The following is a 25301-nucleotide window of genomic DNA, read 5'->3' as shown; positions in this document are numbered from 1 at the left end:
AACAATGAAACTAACAGTGATAACAAGTGACTGAGCTAACCGTGCGAGGCATCTATTACTGTACTGCAATAAGGCTGTCAAAGACACACCTGCACAAATCCACAAATGTGTTCATACATGCTAGTAGATTCATTATGTAACTGTGAATTTACAGAAGTTGCGTGTTACATAACTCGGGGTGTAACTGTATCTGTAGTACAATCAAACATGCACATGCTTTTCAACCAGAGGATTATGCAGCTTGAGTAAATTTGATGGACTGAGAAAACCACATTGGCTTGTGAAACGTTTTTTTTATGAAGCCCTCTTTATGTGAGATGGAATAACTCTCATTGCTTTTCGATGATGTAGCATCATTGACAACCAGCTAATTGGGCCATTCATTCTAGAGTGTCAGTAGACTACTTCTACTAACATTAACAGTAGACTACTTCTACTACTCATGCATTTTACAAAATAAGTTACCACTGCTTTTAGAAAATATGCAACATGTTAGTGCTCTACCTCATTTCGTTTGGCAAGAGTACTTAAATGGTTTAGCACTATAGAACTTATATTGGCTGTGAAAAGTTTATATGAATATATGAATGGCCATTCTATTCACTAGATTTGATCCTCTCCTCTTTTGATTTCTGTTGGTGAGGGATATCTGAAGGACATGGTATGTCATGTGGAAAGCAATACATGTTTAAAAACAAGGTCAATCATTCATATATGAGAGGTCATTTTAAACAGAGCAAACAGTATAGTAGTTAACTTTTTCATTTAAAATAATTTCATTCAATTTGTGCATTTCTTTGAGTTTCTCACTTTCCATTCATTGTAACTACATAGCATTTTGATATTTTAATATAAACATTTTCACTCTTAAGTCAATGGATAACCATCTGGAGTTCATCTGGAGTTGGGCATACACTGAAAGGATAAGCAAAAGAAGAATCATAAAGATTCTTCTTTTGCTTATATCTGAATAGTCATCCACCAGAGTAGTTTTAAGGGATGATGTGTTTCTTTTTTTTTTACACAATTTGAATATTTTATATGTATGTGGATTTCAATTTCAATAGATATAACTTGATGGTGTTTCCTTATGTATTAAACTATAGTAATGTTAATTGAAAGTCCAGCACTTTTCTTGCATACCTTTATTTCTGGCATGGTAATACCTGAACCATTTCTGGAATTTTTTATCTTCAAGCATTTTTCTGGTCTTAAAGATCACAGAGAGAAACTTCATTTTTACAATGGTCAATGATGATGGCTCCTTTGCTATTATAAAGGTTTGTACTTGAGAGCTGCCTAGCAGCATTGGGAAAGGACAAAACAGTAATCCATATTTGCTGAACAATAATGCAGCCAATAGATATTGTAACTTATTATCCAGAACAATTTTTAAAAGATTGATATGAAGTTTTTTGCAGCTTGAAATCAGAATTCTTCTTGCTCCTCCCAACTAATCACTAATGATTTCATGATGTTGCTTATACCTGCATCCGACCCCCCCCCCCCCGATTTGCTGATGCATGTCTTCTACATTATCCCTAGCACTCCTGGCCTATATCAGTATATTTTGTCCTTTTAGCCTCAATCTTGCACCAGATTGCCTCAAATTACCTCTCATCCACATGACTATTTCTTACCCTTTTTGGCTGCAATTCATCTGCTCTCATTCAGTAGCATCTATTCCCTCATCTTGTCTTCTCCATCCTCCCTCTAAATACTAAACCCTTCATGTTATGTCCCCTGTAACTATATTTGCTGTCAGCCAAGTCTCACTAATGCCAAAAACTCTTCTCTCTTATTCCTGGTACTTTTAGCTGTAGTATATATAAACTGTGCCAGTCCCCTATGCACTCCAACCACCTTTTACATCCTGCATTGACTACCCAATTCAATATTGTTATGTGAAAGACTAGGTTCTACATTTTTTGGTCATTCTCTTACCCACTCACTCACCTCATGGATGCCTGCACACACTTACCTGCATCCACCTAAATTGTTTGTTTTCCTATGTGTAAGAACATAGGCAGGAAAACTAAAACAATTCAGGTGGATGAAGTCTAGATTAAACAAAGCTCTCTCTCTCTAGACACCTAATTGGTGTCTAGAGATGTGAGTTCAATATTGGGGATGTGAGTTCAATGTTGCAAAATGCAAGGTTTTAAAATTTGGAAAACAAAGATGGGATGCAGAATTTATGCTTGGTGAGAATATATTGTTGGAAGTAGAGGAAATAAGAGATCTGGGAGTGATAGTGGATAAGGATCTAAAATTTAGGGGACACATCGCCAAAATTGTGAAGACAACACAAAGACTTCTGGGAATGATGAGGAGGACACTGACGTGTAGAAGTAGGGAGATTCTTGTTCCATTGTATAAGGCTTTGATTAGGCCACACATGGACTATTGTGCCCAGATTTGGTCACCTGGTTTTCAGAAGGATGAAGAGACGTTGGAAAGGGTCCAAAGGCGACTGACTAAGGTAGTTTCTGACCTCTGGAATGTCGAGTATGAGGAAAGATTGAAAAGATGTAATTTGCAGAGTCTAGTGGAGAGAAGGAAGAGGGGAGATATGATAGAGACCTACAAGTTGGTAAGGGGTTGTTATAGGATCAATGGTGGAGAAGTTCTACAGAGAATAGTGGGAGATCAGGGGAGAACCAGAGGTCATGCCTGGAAACTGTATAAAGAGGGTGTGAGTAGGGGAGTGAGAGGCAGGTTTTTTTCGTGCAGAGTTGTGAATGATTGGAATGCCTTGCCTTAGAGTGTGGTGTCTGCAAGGAGTTTGAATGTGTTTAAGACCCGGTATGATGAGATGTGTGTGAGATAAAAGGACCTCCTAGATGAGTCTTTGACTCCATGAGGTCTTGTTTAATAATAATAATAATAATAATAATAATTCCGAATCCATTTAAGTGCAGTCCATTGATATTATTTAAGTCCTTCTGTCTGTTAAATTCAATCTATAGGTCTAGAAACGCTACATCATTCCTTCTGCACATTGCTTAATTGGTGATCATTGCCTTCCTCATTTTTTCTTTATCATAGTGTGACAACAGACTTATAATCCTCACTCTCTCTCTCTCTCTCTCTCTCTCTCTTCTTTTTTGCTTCTTCCAAGAACTTTCATATATTCTCTCAGCAATGGCAGTGTTCTCATTTATGTTAGTGTTATGACTTCACAAGTATGTTTGTGAAACTTTGTGGAACGTTTTTTTTTTTTACATTAAAATAAGACATTTCAATTTATTATTATTTGAATGTTAACAGTTATTATTGATAATAACTTTGATAATCGTTATAATATAAGGAATCTTAAACAATCTTAACTTTTTCCAAAGGCAGAAAATATGTGGCATCACATGTGTAAGCAGAAATTGCTCATTTAAAGTCATAATCATTTGTTTTGGATTCAAAGATAATGATGATAATGCTTATAGTTAAATATTTTGACAGGTGATAGTTTTGGACACTGATGTTACATTTGCTACTGACATAGCTGAATTATGGCGGATATTTCATAGATTCTCATCGAAACAGGTAATATACTTTCTCTTTATAACTTTATGATATTTATCTAAATAAGTTGATATACCAATTATCTCACATTTTTATCACTTTGAATATTTCGTTTAGATAAAATTTGTAATAAATTATGGTTTTTCCTGTATCCCTAAATCATCTCAACTGGTCATGGTCACACCAACCAAGTTTATTCTACTCTTCATTTGAATTTATGAGCTGTACATGCTTTATTCTTCATGCCTCATTTCTTTCTTTCTTTCTTTCTTTTTTTTTTGAAAATTGCAAAAAATTATATTAATTTTTTAAAAAATTAGGGTATTTATAACTTTTTTCCAAAGATTAATATGAGACCAATATTTAAAAGAGCTAGTTCTAGTTATGCATGCAAACTGAGAAACTCATCATCATCAAACTCCTGATATGTACATTTCCAGTATCTACAGAATACTGTAATAGAACTACTTGAATAAGATTGCATTTTCACAAGCTTCCTATTGGTTGTTTTCTTCCAAATTACTGCAATTTTTAAGTCTCCAGTAGGGTCAGATTTAATATTTAAGTCTTCTAAGGCATTATCTTCTGCATCATTCCACATAAATCTTGGATTTCCTTTGTGTTTTTACCAGCATGAAACATCTATTTTGCTAACCTTTTTTAAATTGGCACTATTCTTATATTCTTAAATGCTGACAATGTCGAGTTTCTTTTTAATATCTTTATTTTTAATATGATGCTGCCATTGGCACCATCAGGACTCGTTACTTTGGTCTCTAGACTGATCAGCTGTTTTATTTCTAACTCACCTCTCAGATTCATAAGTTAAGATCGGTTTGAACACTGTCTAGTTTAGTGTTTTGGCTAATTTTTCTCTTATTCCATATCAATTTATTCAGCTAGCCCTCCACCTTATCAACTGTGTTTATTCTATTATCTAATGACTGAGTTAATTTACCATCCTACCTAAAAACTGTACCTAAATAGTTAGTTGAAAGTATGTTACTAGTTCTGTAGGTTCTTAATTAGATTTAAATAGTTGAAATGGAATGAACATGGCAGGGAGAAATAATTAAACAGATTTAATAGTTCCAATATTTTGTCTGTTACAGAGACTTTCTTCTCTGGGATACAGTATAAAAAGATGATTGTTATAAAAAGGTGATTCTGAGATGCAATATATTATCATTATACAAATATCTCCATGGAGTCAGAAGACTCATCGCGAGAGACCCACAGTAACCTTTATGCACACAATACTTATCGATCTCTCCTTAAACTCGTTCACTGTCAAAGCATTCACAACTATTTCTGGCAATCCATTTCACTCATTCACCACTTTCCAGTTTCTTTTAGGCTACATTTTGGAAAATTATGGAGACAACTACCGTGTTTGAGTAAAACTTTAGTTTAATATAAACCAAAATCAACACTCAACATTTCAACCTTTATATCAAGGTCATCTTCTAGAGCATATACACTATATATATACAGTACAATCTACATGGTTTGCTAAAGTTACTGACCAACTGTTACAATGATTATTGGCCTGACCTCTGGTGAAAAAAAAAACCTTTACTACATCAACACTAGAGTCCTATTATTATTATCTATTGGTTACAAAATTACATTGGGCTGTAGAGCTTCATGTTTATATATATATATATATATATATATATATATATTTATATTAAAAACATGATTATACATAGAAATTTCAACCAGTTGGTATGGAATAGTTTCCAATACTAGCTGAAGGTTGCTTAGAGTCCTAAAGTATGCTAGTTACTAAATATTAAGTTGGCTGAATATGTGCCATCCAGATTCTTGGAATTTTCATGCCACCATTATTGTTGATATTCAGGTGGTTAATCAGAATTTTGCAGGCTTCTTTAAATTTTCTTCTATACCAGGTTTTTGTATGGTGTAAAGAGTGGGTACTTTTCCAGTCATTTTGGTGTAAGGTGTTGTAAGCATGATCTGAGAGGCCTGCTTCACCAAAATTGTTATATTTAATGTGTCTTTTGTGTTCTTTTTTAAAGTGCAGGTACTTTTCCAGTCAGTTTAATGTAAGGTGTTGAGAGTGTGATCTCAGAGGCACATGCTTCACCAAAATTGTTATATTTAATGTGTCTTTTGTGTTCTTTTTTATGTATATGGATTGTACATCCAGTTTCACCAATATAAGGTAAGTTACAGGTGCAGTAGATGCAATAAACTCCAGGATGAGCCAATGGGAGGAGAGGATCGTTAGAGGAGTTGAATATGTTTTTTAGTTTTGTAGGTGGTTTAAAGGTGGCATTGGGATTATAATGGTGTAGGATTCTGTTGATTTTTTCTGATAATCCTTTAATGTATGGGATGGCTATGGTTTTACTGTAATTTAGATTCTTTTTTGATGAAGTTTTATGAAGAATTTTATTAATAGTATTTTTGTTACAGCCATTATTTATAAATGTGTTGTTAATAATTTTTAATTCTTGTTTAAGAGCTTGCTGATTAGAGCAAATTATTATAGCTCTGTTTTTAAGGGTGTTAATGACTCCATATTTTTGTGATGGATGACACCTTTACTAACCACACTTACACAATTTTCAGGGATAGAGAGACTCCTAGTTCTCTATTTGTCATTACTGGAAATTTCTTTTGTGTCAATATTATAGAACCCATTTAGTAACTCAAGTTTCTATCATGTCCCACCTCTTTTTCATCTATTAACTAAACTTTGCAACCTACACATTTCATTCTATCCTCATAGATAGCATTCCATAGCCCTATTCCATTGTCATCAGCTTGGCCACTAATCTCTGGATTCTCTCCACCACCTCCTGATTCCCAAGAAACTCAGGTGACTAAATCTGTGCACAGTCATCAAGATGCAGTCAAACCATAGCCTTATAAACAGGAATAATGACCTCTCTATTTTTACTTGTTTAGTGTGTTTTTTAACATTCAAATAATCCTTGGAGCTAGTTTGCCAACTTTTACAATATGCTCTCTGAACTTCAACTTTCTTTCCACCATTATCCAAAATCCCTAGCCTCATCCATTTCTTGCAATCCAATACCATCAGTATACACAGTATGCAATCTTTTTTTTAATCCCAAAGTGCATAACCACACATTGTGCAACATGAAATTCACAATCATTATTATCTTTTCCCCACAATGCTGATTTATTTACCTCATCCTAGAGTATATTTACATCATCTTTATCAAGTGTTATCCTCTCAGTTTTGAACCATCAGCAAGCAACTGAATATTCAGACCCCTTAAATCATATCATATATCATTAATATACAAATTAAAGAAGTAGTAGTCTTAGTAGAGCCTTACTTCACTATCTAAACTTAAATTGGAATGACTATCTAAGATATGGGAAAGTCTTATTCTAATCACACATCACTAAAGTTTTTTTATTTTTAAATTAAATTAATTATTCATTAGAGTTAATGAATAATTAATAGTGCTAGTTATGACGATCAGCTGAGGGAATGTGGACTGCAGAGTTTGGTAGATAGAAGAAGTAGGAGAGGTGATCTGATTGAGACTTTTAAACTGTTGAGAGGTGGTTACAGGGTTGACACTGGGGAGTTCTTTTGCTTGGTTGAACAGCAGGAAGGAGTGATGACAAGGGACCATGCCTGGAAGTTACAAAAGGAAGCTGTGAGCAAGAGGGTGAGGAGTGGTTTCTTTGCATGGCGGGTGGTTGAACCGTAGAATGCATTGCTGATAGAGTGGTGAGAGCGAGTACGGTCAGTGAGTTCAAGGAGTAGTATGATAGACTTTGTGTTTCCTAGGAAGGACCTCCTGCAATGAGTCTTTTTGACTCCATGGAAGCCTGAATAATAATAATAATAATAATAATGATAATGCAATGTTTCCTCACTTTTACCATTGTGTTGTTTTATGTGTAACATCACATGGCTCTGTTTCAAATCAATCCACTGTTTGTGTTTTACCTTGTAATTAACTATCATCACCACTGATGCTGGCCTATAATATTTAGGCTGAAATATATGGCTTTAAAATAATTATTATTATTCAGGCTTCCATGGAATCAAGAGACTCATCATGGGAGGACCTTCCTAGGAAACACAAAGTCTGTCATACCACTCCTTGAACTCATTACTTATTTTTTTTTATTTTCATGTGATTTAGCCTTTTTTACCATACTAGTCACCCTTCTTGCCCGCACTTTGTATTACTCATGAGTATGCTGATGACAACAGTTTTCTTTATATTCCCTTCACAGTACTTTTTCGCAACCTCTGCTTTATATCACTACTCATTCACTTGGTTTATCATCCTAACCTTGGACCTGCAATTCGATACTGCTTCTCTCAAACAATCCCTGACCAGTTCCTATGCACTACTGACATTCTTTCTTTGCAGCTTCTTAAGCCATGACACTGATCCAAACAGTCTCTTAAGTCTGTCATAATCATTTGCTTTGTAGTCCCATATAAATCCTTTCTTGACTGAAAATTGTATATGTTAAGTAACAGACCATGAAGATATATAAATCCTGCAGATGACTTAGACTGAAAGTCTGGGCATAAGTAAATGGCCACCAGTTTAACCTGGCCAAGTATGAGGACATGCTTTACGAAGAGATCACAAGCCATATACTCTATTGATAGCACCAAACTGCAGGAAATTGATGAAGCCAAAGATTTGGGAATGATTGTGGACAGGGAGTTGAAGTTTTGGATAGTATTGCAAAGGTTGTCAAAACAGATCATCAGATTCTAGTTGTTGAAGAACAAACACACTGACAAAGGGATAAGGAGGTTATCCCTTTATAAGGGATATAAGGAGGCTTTAATTTGGCTTTAATTTGGCTACAACTGCACTATTACATTATGGATCTGGTCACCAGGGGTTCCATGGGGATGAAGTGTTAGAGAAGATCCAAGTGGTGGTGGTGGTGATGAGTGACCAAATTCAGATAGTAGGTCTGCAAAATGCTCCCTGTGAGAAGATCGAAGGTCTGTGGGTTTCAAAAAAAAACTAGCCAATAGGTAAAAAAAGAGAGTACATGATAGAAGCATAAAAGTTCTTGTTGAAGGGATTTTATAGGATTGAAACCAAAGAATTATTTTGGTACATAGTCAGAAGGGGAGAGAACAAGGGGTCACCTCTGGAAATTGCATAAGAGTGTGGCTAGCGTGTGTGAAGATTAGATTATTCATTTTTTCTTTGAGAGTGGTGAATGGTTTGCTAGAGGTAGTTGTGAATGCTCATCCATGAATGGGTTCAAGCAGCACTATGGTAGGTATTGTGTGAAGAGCAGTTAGAGTGGGTTTCCCATGAGTTTTTTTACTCAATGGAGATATCCAAGAAATAATAATAATGCATTTTTTTTTATTCCTAAAAAAACTGGATATTTAATCTTGCATCCTAGCAAAAAATTAACCTTAGAAGAAACAAAAATACTACAAATAATTAAATACTAGGCAAATGTTCTTAGAACATTTGTTTTCTGTGTAGCTTACTGCAGAAATTCACTGAATTGTGGTAATAAGAAGTGTAGACTAGCCAGCTATTACAGTAATGTAGACTTCTTGATGGCTTAACTTTTCACCTGTCAGGACAATTAGTGTCGCAGCTCTTCTGAAATGAGCTTTCATTATATACTCTATCACAGGGTTTCCCCAAACTTCTTGCTAAAGTGGAGCTCTAAAGCAAGCAAATTTTTTTTCTGCGGAGTTCCTCACAACTCAATCTTTAAAATAAACACAAAAAAAAAAGGAAGAAATCAATATACACTCACCATTTTACAATTTAGTGCTCTGTAAATTAGAAGATTTTATGGAAGATTCTAATCTTCCATAAAACTTTTTCCTGAATACCTCCTTGCTCCTCGATAAATTAGAATTTTTCACAATTGATTACTCAGGGTTTCTATCGATGACAACACAGTAGAATGGAAAACCTTAAACTCCACTCATAATATCTTTGGCCAATCTCTTGCTATAAAATTTTACATATCATGAATGATGGAGGCAAATGGCAACTACCCATGTTAAGGTGCCTGCTGACTCAAAAAAAAAAAAAAAAAACTGCTCACAAAAAAATAGCTATAAAACAAACAAATATTGTATTTGATGCATTAATTAAAAAAAAAAAGCAAATGTTTGTAAACAAAATTTGCGAATCCCTAGAATTTCAGTTCTAGAACTTGAGGGCTCCATGGAGCCTGCTTTGGGAAATCCTGCTCTAGCAGACATCAAAAGTAATGTGTTCATCAAGCAAGCTAGCCTATACAATATACATGGAAAGACAAGCTATAAGTGATTTAGTTTGAATTCAGGTACCTTCCATTCCTTTTCATTAAAACTGAATCCTTGTAATTTAAGAAATATGGCTATGACATTCTAACAGTAGTGTTTAGATTTTGTTTTTTGCAGTTGAATCATCGGTTTGTACCTGATCAAATGTGGATGTAAATAAGTTCTTTCATGAAATATTATTTTAATTTTATTTTGTAAATATGTTTTTTTTTCTAGTTTATTTGCTTTATTCATTACAACTGTGTTTTCAATTTTTATACATATTTACTTACATCTTCACACACACAGACATATATATATATATATATATTTTTTTTTTTTTTTTTTTTTCATTCTGCAGTTTGACTCTTTCAATTGTATTTATTAGTGTGTGTGTGTGTGTATTAATATGGTATTTGAACAGTGGTAATCCACCTAAACAGATTTTTATACTAATACCTTAAAGTATGATATAAAAAAATCTTTTAGATGGAGATTGCTAGTTTGCTATCATCCGTTCGAGGGTGCATCTCCTAGAAAAATGAATGCCATTTCAAAGTGAGTAGTCCACAGCCAAGGGAACGGGCTTGGCAGAATCAGTGGGGAAAGAAGACCCTGTTGAACTTGACTCTAGTCTGACTCTGTGAAGAGACATGAGAGGTGTAGCATAAGTGGGAGGTCGCCCTGCGGCCACTCGGCCAGCCAGGCTGGCCGAGTGGTTAGCATATCTGCTCTCCAGCCAAAAGGCTGCAGGCGCGAATCCCGCTGTGGGCGTGGATGTTTGTGATTGTCTGTGGAAATACCAGTGATGGTGGTCAGTGGTAGATGGCATTGGTGTAGTTGTGGAAGTTGGTGGAGACAGAGTTGCAGAGCAGGTGCCCTCCCTCAATGAGTCTTTGGACTCTCTGGAGGTGTCAAATAATAATAATAATAATAATTTCTGAAACCCAAGTGAATTACTGAATGGCTATAGCTGATTGGCTGCACATTTTTATGCTATACAGAATTCTAGGTAACTTCGAAGAACACTTCAATTTCTACTTATCAGGTAACAAAAATGCATAGTTCTAAAAACTGTGCAATGTTGAGGAGTAGATCTGAAACTTGACATGCGAACTGGTAGAGTACAACTATTCTCTGATATATCATACACATTGGTTAAAGTTTTTTTGTTTTTTTTTAATGCTGTTATGGGTGCAGCTCACAGGCATTTTGCTGGACAAAGAATGTAGACCATAGCCAACTGAGCCTCCTATAGTGTATTACTCTAATCTTTTGTAATTTTTGTAACTGTGAATCTTTCTAAGTAGTATATACTAAAATCATTTCCAAAATGTGTAGAGATATGCAAAATTCTTTAAAGCATTTGGCATATTCATAGTGGGTTTTTTTAATATAGGCAATCGGACTAGTTGAAAATCAGAGTGATTGGTATCTTGGAAAACTTTGGAAAAATCATCGGCCTTGGCCAGCTTTGGTAAGTCAGTTGACTAGTTTTTGTAATAAAAATAATGTAAATGTGCTGCTGAATTTTTGTGCTGTATTAATTTTGTACTGTTCTTTTAAAATAGGAAGAGTTGCAAGGATTTTTATTTTTTTTCAAGTCCAACTAATAGACTGTAATGCAACTGAATTCTAATAGTAATTAAGCAAAGTTATACTAAAACCTTTATAACAATAGGGCTTTTTATTAAAGGCACAGATTTATTTACATTGTTAATGTTGCTGAAATGGAAAATTATAATATTACATTCCTGACTATAAACTTCTTCACACATATAAGTTGGTGAATTGAGTGGTAGAGACAGAGTTGTAGAACAGGTGCTCTCCCTCGATGAGACTTTGGACTCCCTGGAGGTGTCAAATAATAAGTACATAACTTCATTGTGCTTGCCAGTTTCATGCATTTCCATGCATGGCACTTCAAATGTGGGAAACTAAGTTTGCTAAACATCGTTATCAAAATTGCATCTGATTGATATTTGTATGTGTGTAGATCTTTTACCAAGCAAGGATATCAGAAGACAAGAAATAAAAAAAATATAAAAAAATTCATCAATTTAAGATATGCCATTTTGGAAATTTACTTCTTACTTCTCTTTCATCAGTATTGATATCACTGTAATGGTTTCTTGTAAAAACACTTTCCTTAATAATAAATTCTGTATTTGACACAAAGCTAAGTTTTCCTAGCTGTATGTCAAATGCAGAATGCAAACATATGCAAAGGTGTATTTCCACTTGATTCTTCCTCTAGAAAATGCTGCTATAACAAAGTCACTCACTATAACAAACTGCTGAAAAGTTCTAGCCAAATTCCAAATAGGTACAATTCTGTGATAAATTTACTATAACAATCTGGTTTAGCTAACTGTTTATGGAGTCTCTGTGAGTTTGCTATAGTAAACTTTTTATATAAATTATATATATATATATAGTAGCTTTCAGATAAAGAGGTTTATTCTAGAATTGTTTTTTAAAGAGTTCATAAATAACACCAATAAGAACAGTTTTTTTTTTTAGTGAGTACAGATAAGGCTTTTTTTGAAACCACAAATTTCAGTACTTCACTACATGTAAATAGATGATAGAATAAGCAGTCAGGTGATTTTTATCACCAGACTCTGCTTATTGGAGGCCTGAACTGGCTTGAGTAAAGTGTCGTGTTTGATCATTAGAAAAGTGGTTCAGATCATTAGATGATCCTTTAGATGATTACCAGTCAGTGGCATAAAGTGCTATAGGATTCTAACTTTTCATGGATGATATTATCATAAAAAAACTATATAAAGTCATCTCTTAGTCTAGCAAACATGCTACAGTAGACGATTACTATAGCAAATCTCTAGGGACCAGAGGAATATTTTGTTATCATTATTATTATTAACCAACTGGTGTCATCCTCAGATAAGCTTACATATAAGCTTCGAGGATGAAAGCAAAGAAATTACTTCTCATCCAAGATAATCATATGTAACCTAATACATGTAATGTATGTATCACATGTAAACCAATGTATGTAATGTATGTATTACATGTAAACAAATCTATGTAATGTAAGTATCATATGTAAACAAATGTAAGTAATGTATCATATATAATCAAATGTATGTAATGTATGTAATAACTGTAACAAATGTATGCAATGTATAAAAAAAATGTAAATCATGAGTTTACACGGTATGTTTGTGAGAATTAGGAAATATAATATTTTGATTGCATATGTGTAAATACTGTTGTATAATCACACCTTTTCAAACTTGAAAAAAAAAAAAATAGTAAACTACAACATATAATATTATACAACTTATGTAACTCTGAACAATATAATTGTAAATTATTACTGTGATTGTTACTTAAAAAAAAAAATTAATATTTTAGATTAAGAAATAAATCCAATACTTCTGAGAATCGTGAAAAAAAAAAAAAAAATTATTATCTAAGATCTCATGGAGTCAAAGACTCATCTAGGAGGTCCTTTTATCAAACACACAGCTCATCATACTGTGCTTTAAACACACTCAAATTCTCTGCAGACACCACACTCTCAGGCAACTATAGCATCTATAACAACTCCTTAATAACTTGTAGGTCTCTATCATTATTGTTGAAGTGGTATATGTTTACATTATTGTATATGTTATTGTTGAAGGTCATCATCATCATCAAATTCCTGATATACATATACTCTCAAGGGGTGTACAGGATATGATAGTACTATATGAAAAATTTACACCATTAATAACTTCCTATCTACAATTTTCCTCCAAATCAGTCTGTTACCTGTCATGACTCCAATATTATCAGGTCTTATATTTCTGTCTTCTAAGGCACTTTTTACTGTATCAATCCATCTACATCTTGGTCTTTTTCCTGCCAACCTGGCAGAAAACGCTTGTTTTGCTAATCTTTCCTCCCCCATTCTGCTTAAGTGACCATACCAATTGAGATTAGCTCTGCTGACAATATAAAGTTCTTTCCTAATATCCTCATTTTTAATATGATATTGCCATTGATGCCATCTGTTCATGCCCCTAATCTTTCTCAGGACTTTCATATCTGTGGTTTCTAGTCTTTGGTCAAGTGTTTTACTTTTTTTTTAACCCAGCTCTCAGATCCATAAGTTAAAATTGGTTTGAACAGTGTCTTGTATACAGAAGGTTAGCGATTGAATTGGGAGAGGGATAATCCCCACACTTTAATCTTATGAAACAATGGAGTCATAATAAAGGAAATGATGGGAATCATGCATTGATAACAGAACACAAAGAATCGGCAGGAACCAAACATAAAGAACACAAAACAACAAGAAGAAAAAATAAAAAAATAAACAGTATTGGGGAAACATGAGAAAGAACTGGAAGAGTATTAAATTCATCATCATCAAATTTCTGACATGTACCCTTGGGGGGGGGGGTGTACGAGATTTCCTGCCAGCCTGGCAAAGATCACTTGTTTTGCTAATCTTGTCCCTCCCATTCTGTTCAAGTGGTTGTACTACCTGAGATCAGCTCTGCTAACACATTCCTAAATGCTAACAATGTCAGTTTATATCCTAATATCCTCTTTAATATGATATTGCTATTGATGCCATCTGTTCACTCCCATAATCTTTCTTGGAATTCTCATATCTGTGGTCTCCAGTCTTTGGTCAAGTGCTTTAATTCTAACCTAGCTCCCAGATCCATAAGCTAATATTGATTTGAAAACTGTCTTCTATACAGTAAATTTAGTGTTTTGAGTCATTTCTCTCTTATTCCATATAAATTTATTCAGTTTACTTCCAACCATTCCAGCTTTGCTAATTCTGTTATCTATTCCCGTATTTATTTTGCCATCTTCATTAAAATTTCTGCCAAGTGACTGAAATGCTTTACTTGTTCCATAGGTTTACCATTCACAATGCAGTTGATATTTTCAGTGTTTCTGCCTATTTTCATTGTTTTTGTCTTTTTATTGCTGACTTTCATACAAAATTTATTACAACAATTATTGAATTTAGTCAGACAATCTTACAGAATTGTACTGAATTTATTTAGAAGTATAACATCATCTGCATAAAGTAAAAAGTAAAGTTAACATCTCCAATTTTGATATCAGGTTTCATATCACTTCCTTCATAATTATTATTATTATTATTATTCAGGCCTCCATGGAGTCAAAAGACTCATCGTGGGAGGTCCTTCCTAAGAAACACAAAGTCTATCATACCACTCCTTAAACTCATTGACCATTCTCGCTCTCACCACTCCATTAGGGAATGCATTCCATGGTTCAACCACCCTCCATGCAAAGAAACCACTCCTCACCCTCTTGCAAACAGTTTCCTTTCGTAACTTCCAGGGATGGCCTCGTCATCACATAATGTGATCTATATGGATGATGAATAACAGAAGGGATAATGTACTCACACCTTGTCTCACACCTGATTTAACATCAAACCATCTTCCTGTACTTCCTTCAATTCTAACTGCTGAATTACAGCTTGAATAGATACTATGTGTTGTTCGATATACAGGGTGTTCGGGATAAATTTGACAGTTTCGTAAGGAAAAAGAAAATCTTCTTTGTATCTATTAAATTTAATGAATTGACAAAAAAACATTACAGGCAGAGTTAATTACAATACTATCAACAAGATTTACTCAAAATAACCACCATTAGCATCGATCACAGCTTCAATTCTGCTTCGGAACCTCGAACAAGCTGATGCTACAGTCTCCCTGGGAAGGGCCGCAAAAACTGTTTTAATTTTATCCATTAACTGGGCTTTTGTATTACTGGAAGTGCGATTGGTGTCTTTTTCAACTGTGCCCCATACAAAATAATCCATGGGGTTAAGGTCTGGGGAGTTTGGAGGCCAAACATTTGGACTGGTGAAGTCGTAGAAATTTTCAGACAACCATTTTTGACTTTTCCCAGAGGTGTGGCAAGGGGCCGAATCCTGCTGCCATACATACGGCCTACCATTGGCTACCCTTGTTATCCAGGGCTTGACTACAGTTAGCAACTCCACGAACAAAGCCCGAATTCCAATGCCAGGGTTCTTCAACACCTGTTCCTGCAGATTTGTGAGGAATTCTGCTGTACGAACGCAATCAGATCGTCTGCTAGGGATCTTTCTTCTTGCTACATCCTCGTAGTCACCATTGCAAGTCTCTAGTTCATGCCTGATTGTTTTTACTGTATTCAGGGAGCATTGGGCAGCAGTCGTAATATCCTTATTTTGATGGCGGGCACGAATCATCATGATACAAGTTATTCTCTTCCATGATTCAGGTGGGTTCCAGCTATCCATCCTTTCTGACATCCTGTATATGAATGAAGAAGGATCCAAACTTTTAAATGAAGAGAAGTGTGTGTTAATACATGTAACTTACGGAAAAATATAATTAATTATAAATATGTCAAATTTATCCCGAACACCCTGTAATGTCCCATTTACATCATATAACTGTAGCGGTTTGAATAGCTTTTCTCTTGTCACCGTGTCATATGCTTTTTCCAGATCTATGAAACTTAAATGAAGATTATTATTATTATTATTCAGGCCTCCATGGAGTCAAAAGACTCATCGTGGGAGGTCCTTCCTAAGAAACAAAGTCTATCAAGACTCATCGAGGGCAGGTCCCCCCCCACTACGAAACACAAAGTCTATCATACCACTCCTTGAACTCATTGACTGTTCTCACTCTCACCACTCCATCAGGCAGTGCATTCCATGGTTCAACCATCCTCCATGCAAAGAAACCACTCCTCACCCTCTTGCAAACAGTTTCCTTTCGTAACTTCCAGGGATGGCCTCTTGTCATCACTCCTTCCTGCTGTTCAACCAAGTGAAAGAACTCCCCAGTGTCAACCCTGTAACTACCTCTCAACAAGATCTTTCTTATATTCCCACTATTTCTCAACTGTTCTTGTAAATGATCCTGACAACCTCTCTTTGGCCTGAATCTAGCTTGATCTTCACCAAGCTCCCCCTTCCACAATCCTTCTTACCCATTTCTCAAGTAGACTTGCATAAATTTTATCAGAAACACTTAGTAGGGAAATACCTCTGTAATTTCACATTGTTTTATTTCTCTTTTTATAGATGGGCACTATGAGAGTCCTTCTCCTGGTATTTGTCCATCTGTCCAGGCCTGAATTATGTAGCCACTGCATTGCAGCCAGTGTAAAACTTTTATACCTCCATACTTGAACATTTCTCGTCGAATATCATCTACTCCAGCTGCCTTTCCACATTTTAGGCTTTTGATGACTTTTTCTACTTGAAGTGTCCATCAAGTGACCATGAGGTGATTACCTGGGTGGTTGCCAGCAGTGCAAGGACCCCTGTGAGAATAGGGTATATCTGGAACTACAAGGGGGGGGGGGGTGATTATGAAGAGCTCAGGGGATAGCTTGTGGGTGTAGTGTGGAATGAGGAGTTAGCTGGAAAAGAGATCAATGTAGCTTGGGGGATTTTCAAAAACTATCTAGTAGATGCAATGTCTAAATGTATTCCAAGGGTGAGAAGGTTAAATAAGGTAGTTGTGAGATGGATGAATAAAGAGATTAAGCATGCGATACAGAGAAAAAGGGCATTGTGGAGGCAGCATAAGAGAAGTGGAAATAACCAATTTCATGAGGTCTACAAAGACCAGTCAAGGAGGGTGACTTGGTTGGTGAGAGTAGCTAAAGAGAGGTATGAACAGCAGTTAGCTAATGAAGCCAAAAAGAATCCTAGGTAGTTCTTTCGATATGTAGCCAGCAAAAGAAAGAATGATTATGGAAGGATGACATTCTTCTTCTTCTTCTTCTTCTGCAGCTTCTCCCACTTAAGTGGGGTCACTGTTTTTAATGAGTCTCCTTCACACCTTCCTGTCTTGGGCTGTCACCACATCCAAGTTCTTCATCTTCAAGTCCTCTTCTACCAGCTCCCTCCATCTCTTCTTTGGCCACCCACGCTTCTGCCTTCCTTGCACATCTATCTGCATGCCCCTTCTTCCCACATATTCGTCCTCCCTCCCTCCTCATCACATGACCAAACCATCTCAATCTTGCCTCCTGTATTTTCGCTCCTAAATTCGCAACTTTCACTGTTCCCCTGACATAGTCATTTCTCAGACGATCCTTTCTGGTCACACCGCACATCCACCTAAGCATTCTCATCTCTGCTACTTCCATCCTGCTGATGTTATTTTTTCTCAGGGACACAGTTTCTATAGCATATGTCATAGCTGGCCTCACTACTGTCCTATAAATTTTGCCTTTCAGATTGATCGGCACCCTTATCGCATAACACTCCAGCCATCTCCCTCCAGTTCCTCCAACCCGCTTGTATCCTGCATCCCATTTCCTTCTCAGCTCCTCCATTTTCTTCCACTCTTGAACCTAAGTATCTAAAGTTTCTCACCTTCCTGATGGCATTTCCTTCCAGCTCCAGATCTGTCTCCTGGCCGCCGCCACCCACTGTGCAACACATATACTCTGTCTTACTTCTGCTCAGTCTCATACCTCTCTCTTCCAGTACTTTTCTCCATCTTTCCAGTTTAGTTCCCGCTTCTTCTCTTGAATCTACACACAGCAAGATGTCATCTGCATACAACATTGTCCAAGGCGCATCTTCTCTCACCTCCTCTGTTACCACCTCCATCACAATATTAAACAGAAACGGACTTAATGCTGACCCTTGATGCAAGCCAACTGTTACTTGAAAACTTTCTGTCTGTCCCAAACAGGTGCGAACACTTGTTTTCACATTTCTGTACATTTCCCGCACCAACCTGACATATTTCTCCGGCACCTTCTTCTCCCTCAGACACCACCAGACTTCTTGCCTTGGCACTCTATCATATGCTTTCTCCAGATCAATAAATACCAGATGTAGCTCCCTTTGTTTCTCTTGATATTTTTCCATCATCTGTCGTAACCCAAAGATAGCATCTGTTGTTGATCTACTAGGCATGAAGCCAAATTGTTCCTTTGCAATCTCCACCTCCTTCCTCAATCTACCATCAAGAACCCTTTCTAGGATCTTCATTGTGTGGGACATCAACTTTATTCCTCTGTCATTTTTACAGTCTTGTGCATCCCCTTTACTCTTGTAGATGGGAACAAGAGTACTCTCCCTCCATTCCTCGGGTATATTTTCCTGATGGCAAACTTTCATGAACAGGTCCCACAGCAGGAAAATATAATATAACCCTGACTGGAATTCTGTCAGGGCCCACCGATTTTCCATTCCTCATCCTCTTCATGGCCTCCGTCACTTCCATTCTACTGATGTTCTGCACCATCCCCTCAGAAGGCTGCCCATCTCCTCTGTGAGTCCTTGCATTTTCCTCATTCAAAAGTCCCTCAAAGTATATTTTCCATCTGTTTCTTATGTCCACATCTCTCCATAATACTCTTCCTTCAGCATCTTTGATCTGCCTCACATATAAGATGTCCTTTGCTGCTTTATTTCTACATATCGCTAGTTGGTAAATTTTTCTCTGTCCTTCCTTTGTTTCTAATTGATCATACAGATCTTGATATGCCATGGCCTTCGCCTGTGCCACAACTCTCTTGTCTTCTTGCTTTCTCTCTTTGTACACCTCTCTGTCCTCTTCCACTCTTGACTCATCCCACTTCTGCTTTGTCTTCCTCTTAGCTGTCACTGCCACTTGTACATCATTATTCCACCACCAACCGTCCTTCTGCTCTCTAATCTTTCCAGATTAGAGAGAGCAATGTCTCACCAAGCACCTCGATTGCACAGCTCAGGATTACTTTTGAATTGTTTCCACTAATCTTGTACACTTTCCAGTCCATCCGAAATCCTCTCTAACACCCTCTCCCTAAAACGATTCCTCACACTCTCCTCTTTTAAGTGAAACCACTTAATTGTCTTCATCCCATGGCATCCAGAAGTTCTTATCTTCGATCTTATTTTAAAGTCTGCGCACAGCAGTCGGTGTTGTTGTGCTACTTGATCTGTTGGAATTACTTTACAATTTGTCACAACCTTAAGATGTTTTCTTCTAGTCAAAATGTAGTCAATTTGTGAGCTGTTGTTACCACTCCTAAATGTTATCAAATCTTCTTCCCTCTTGTAGAAAAACGAGTTCACAATTGCCAGATTAAACGCTACTGCAAAGTCCACAACCCTCTCTCCTTCCTGGTTCATCATTCTCACTCCGTGGCCACCATGCACCCTTTCACAGTCTCTATTCTGTCTTCCTATGTGCCCGTTCAAGTCTCCTCTGACAATCACCATCTCATTTTCTTCCAATTCCCTCATTTCTTCATCTAACACGTTCCAGAACTTATCTTTTTCCTCTGCTGTACAACCAACTTGCGGGGCATATACACGTAATACGACCACCCGCTCTTCTCCAAGACCCAATTTCATTCGCATGATCCTGTCGTTCCTTCTACCCACGTCCAGTACTTCACCCTTCATTCTGCCACACACCACAATTCCTACACCATTTCTCTCGTTATTCGCTCCAGAGTAGAACAATTTATATCCATCTCCCAGTTCTTTTGCTTTTCCCCCTTTCCACCTTGTCTCCTGCACACATAAAATGTCCAACTTCCTCTTCCTCGTCATGTCTGCCACCTCTCTTCCCCTTCCAGTCATGCTTCCAACATTCAGTGTTCCCACTCGCAACATCTTCTCCACCTGCTGGGCTCGCTTCTTTAACCACACCCGCCCTTGATGCGGTAGCCCTTGTCCACTTTTCGCAGCTGTAGGGAGATGTGGCTGCGCGTCACTTAAGGGGTATGCCCTAGCCCTTATATCATTTTCTCTTTGACTCATAATCATAGTTTGAGTTGGCACTCAAGTTTTCCGACCGGATGCCCTTCCTGACATCAACCCTCGCAATTATCCGGGCTTGGGACCGGCACCTATTGAGGTTAGCTTGCCTCCTTTGGTGGCTGCATAAGACGAAATGACTTAGCAAGATAGGAAAGACTCACCCCTAGCCCTTGAATACTCTAATAGCATCAGGGGGAAGGAGCAAAGAGAGGAGAAAGAAGCAAAGAAAGAAGAGGAGGGACCAGTCTACAGAATAATATAACAGATATACATTGCATGAAGTAAGGCATGGTCCAGCATCAGGTACCTCGGGTTTGCCATGCCCGTACTCACTAAAGTGAGCCCTTGAGGTAAAAAATATGTCAAGGAAGGATGACATTGACTGGAGAAAATGGTATAAAGACAGCTGTTATAGAATGTGTGGCAGAGATACTTAATGAGCAGTTCATAAAGATCTTTCAATCTTGTGAATGTGACTTCATGGAGAGATTGAGAGCAGTTGATGATGGGGAGGAGAGACTGACTGTAAGTGAGCAAGAGGTGTTTGGAGAGTTGAGTAAACTAGATGTAAATAAGGCTGTGAGACTTGATAATATATCACCGCATATTCTGAAGGAATATGCCAGAGAGTTGACACCTGCCTTGACATATTTTTTTAATATGAGTCATGCACTTGGTCAAGTTCTTAAAGAGTGGAAGGAGGGCAAGATTGTGCCACTTTATAAAGGAGGTGATCGAACTGAAGCATCAAACTATAGGCCTATCTCTGTGTCAGGTGTTGTGGTTAAGTTGTTGGAGAAGTTTGTGAGAACTAGGATCCAGAGTTGGGTTGACAACAATGGTATAATCTTTGATGGTCAGCATGGATTTGCTAAAGGGAGGTCATGTTTTAGTAATCTACTTATTACAATAAAGTGACTGCTTCCATGGACAGAGGAGAAGGATACACAGTAATACACTTGGATTTTGCAAAAGCTTTTGATAGGGTACCTCATGATAAGTTGACAGTCAAACTAGAGCAGATGGGATTGGATATTAGATTAGTGCATTGGATTGGAGACTGGCTATCTGATAGGTATCAACAAGTTCTGTATGGGGATGCGATATCCAGGAAAAGGAAAGTCACTAGTGGAGTGCCTCAGGGGTCTGTTTTAGGGCCATTACTATTTAACTTGTATATTAATGATATTGGCAAAGATTTGGATGGAGATGTTCAGTTGTTTGCAGATGATGCAAAGTTGGGACGAACCATTAAGAGTAGTGAGGATGTTGTGGCCTTGCAAGAAGACTTGAATAAATTGAGTGATTGGGCATGGAAATGGGGATGTGAGTTCAATGTTGCAAAATGTAAGGTTTTAAAATTTGGAAAACAAAAATGGGATGCAGAATTTATGCTTGGTGAGAATATATTGTTGGAGGTAGAGGAAATAAGAGATCTGGGGGTGATCGTGGATAAGGATCTAAAATTCAGGGGACACATCACCTTGTGAAGACAACAGAAAGGCTTCTGGGAATGATGCGGAGGACACTGACGTGTAGAAGTAGGGAGATTCTTGTTCCGTTGTATAAGGCTTTCATAAGGCCACACATGGACTATTGAGCCCAGATTTGGTCATTGAGTTTTCAGAAGGATGAAGAGATGTTGGAAAAGGTCCAAAGGCGACTGACTAAGGTAGTTTCTGACCTCTGGAATGTTGAGCATGAGGAAAGATTGAGAAGATGTAATTTGCAGAGTCTGGTGGAGAGGAGGAAGAGGGGAGATATGATAGAGACCTACAAGTTGGTAAGGGGTTGTTATAAGATCAATGGTGGAGAAGTTCTACAGAGAATAGTGGGAGATCAGGGGAAAACCAGAGGTCATCCTTGGAAACTGTATAAAGAGGGTGTGAGTAGGGGAGTGAGAGGCAGGTTTTTTTCGTGCAGAGTTGTGAATGATTGGAATGCCTTGCCTGAGAGTGTGGTGTCTGCAAGGAGTTTGAGTGTGTTTAAGACACGGTATGATGAGATGTATGTGTGATAAAAGGACCTCCCAGATGAGTCTTTGACTCCATGAGGTCTTGGGGTAATGATAGTAAGTATGGATATGTAGTCTTGATTGCATGCCTGTTGAGTGTTTTCTACCCACGTGCTGTCACTGCTTGTTTCATTTAGCAGTTCTTTTGAAGTTATTACTCTTCCTTTATCATCTCTTGATCCCTTTTTCACTACTCTTTCCTCCATTTCTAAGCTTTTTCAAAAGTCTTCAAAATATTTTGCCACCTTCCTGATATTTATTTTCAAATTTCTTATCAAAGTCTTCCCATGACTTTTATTTAGCTAGTTTTACACATTGCTTTGCTTTCTTACATTTGTCTCTGCATTCTCTAAGAGCACAAGTTGATTTATTTGCCATGAACTTTCGATATCCTTTATTCTTTTCCTTCACTTCCTCTTTAACTTGCTAATTCCACCATGGAGTTCTGAAATTTTTTCTATCCTTGCAGACGACCACACCACCTGTCTCTTGAATCAGTGTTTTCTTCAGGATTTGCCACAGAATCTCCAAGGTTTGGTTCCTGTTTTCAAACTGTTTCATTTTTTTCTTGAATAATTTTTGTGTATTTTATTCACAAGTCACATCTGAAAGCTGTTCAACTTTGATTCATTTTAAAACTTTCTTACATACTTTTATTTTCAACATGAAATTGGATTTTATCCTTCTCAAGACTAAATGGTGATCACTTCTAATTCCAAATCCTTTGTATACTCTTGTGTACTGAAACAGTGGGAAAACATTGCTATCAACAATAACATCATCAATGAGACTTCTTACTGCTTGCATCTTCTCCATTTTCTCTCATTTTGTGTTAGTAATAATAACTATACCATGTCCTGAGCAAAAATCCAATAGGTACTTTGTCATTATTATTAATTTGTGCTTTTCTCCAAATTTTCCCAAAAGATTTCTATATGTCTGGTAATCATTTCCTACTCTGCTGTTTAGATCTTCAATAAGAATCAACTTTTCCTTTTTCATTGTATCAGTTGCTTTCTAATACCTCAGAAAACTCCTCCACTTCTTCCTTAGTAGAACCTTGTGGGACCATAGGTACAAATAAGTTTTATTGTCCAGTACCCCATTCTGATATTTGCCCACATCACTGTACTATGTCCTTGATGGGTAGTTCACCATTTCTAATTCCAAATCCCCTGTGTACTCTTTTTCCTTTTCTTTTTTCATTGTCTGATATTGTCTTTTTATATTGTCTGCCATTCCCAAAGATTATCCTCGTATTTGGTGTTGAATGCTCTAGATACTCCTTCTTTTCACTGATTGTGATTACCATAATATAAAATTTTGTATTTGTCACTTTTGAGCCTCCGTAACTCAGTCAGTATAGACGAAGCCCTTTGGTTGGAAAGACCTGGGTTCGATTCCTGTCAGTGATGTGAGGAACCTTTATCTGGTCTCTTTTGGAGAAAGGTGAGTTAGTCAGTCTCATACAGAGGTAGGGTTTTTTTTTTACCTGGAAACTCGGGTTTTTTGTCCCCCAGAACAGGCAAATCGGCCCTATGATCACACATGGATAAGTCTTGAATACATCTCATCCATATACTGGTCCTAAGCCTGGATAAAATTGGGGAGTTGGGGAAAGCAATGGTGAATTACCCTATAAAAAAAAAATCTCACCAGGAGTACTTTGTGGGCAATTCCTACAAAGTCACCTATGGTTGGAAACAACTGAAAGGGAAAATCAGATCAGAGATTTATCACTTAGAAAGATTTCACCTGTCATTATTATTAATTTGTGCTTTTCTCCAAATTTTTGTCTTTGTTCATCATGCTTATTATGTCAATCTGGTACTTGTCCAATTCTTCGGCTAGTTCCATTTCTTTTCTGCTGATGCTTCTTACGTTAATAGTACCAATCTTGAACTCTGTTGATGTTGAGTTAGGATGTGTTCTGGGATTTATTTCAGTAGCTGACATTTCACAGTTTGCCATGATGAAAACAATGGTACAACATGACAAATTCTTTCATGTTGTACCATCATTTTACATTGTGGTTTAAGCCAATAAGAATACAGTTTGGGCAGTTAAATCCCAAATTGCCAGCCCATCCTTGTTCGTTCACCATGAGAAAGTGGATATTAGGTCACAAGTACCGGTCAGTTCTCCACATTCCTTAAAATGATATGTAGGGGTCTCCTCTCAGTTATACAGCTTTGACCATAAAACACCCTGAGTATGAAATTATGAAAAATGAAAATGCAGAATTACTGTTTAATTTCAAACTGTTATATTAGTTTAGTTATATTATTAGTGTCCTTAACAAGAAATTATATTCTTGTTTTATTTAATCCTTACCCAAGTGTAAGCAAGCAAAATTTGTGTGTGTGTGTGCAAATTAGCCATCATTTTTTTAAATTTCTTTTTTTTTATTTTACGTTCTTTTCATCCATCTAACCATAATAGTCCATCCAGCTATGATAGCCTGTCCATAAGAGATACTATAAAGTTCCAGGAAGGATAACCCAAGAAGATAATCCAGTTTTTATCATTGTGTATTATACAGGGTGGTTCAAAAATTCCTTGTGCAAACTTTGAGGGGAGGTAGAGAACATCAAAATTAACCATATTCACATAGGAAAGCATGACTGGAAACCACCCGAAAGTGATTGGTGGCGCTGTTCGCCAGCTCTCCAGGTGAGCAATTGGGGCTTCCTCATTTAAGCTTT

The 25301-nt window shown here is 36.9% G+C and overlaps 1 protein-coding gene across 1 annotated transcript in view; it reads left to right on the top strand.

Annotated features, from left to right (window-relative positions):
- The window catches only part of LOC150104894 (xylosyl- and glucuronyltransferase LARGE1-like), a 413744-nt gene that overhangs the window by 219488 nt on the left and 168955 nt on the right, over positions 1-25301 (top strand). The window contains exons 7-8 of the mRNA XM_090396042.1: positions 3457-3540; positions 11193-11270. Of these exons, the coding sequence (XP_090252168.1) occupies positions 3457-3540; positions 11193-11270 (162 nt within the window). The remainder of the gene's footprint in view (positions 1-3456; positions 3541-11192; positions 11271-25301) is intronic.

The sequence above is a fragment of the Typopeltis vanoorti genome, chromosome 7, assembly GCF_054136105.1.
Source record: "Typopeltis vanoorti isolate ZY-2024b chromosome 7, IOZ_Tvanoo_1.0, whole genome shotgun sequence".
Classification (NCBI taxonomy): domain Eukaryota; kingdom Metazoa; phylum Arthropoda; class Arachnida; order Uropygi; family Thelyphonidae; genus Typopeltis; species Typopeltis vanoorti.
The sequence above is the reverse complement of the archived record's forward strand: the minus strand, read 5'-3'. Positions and strand labels throughout refer to the sequence as shown.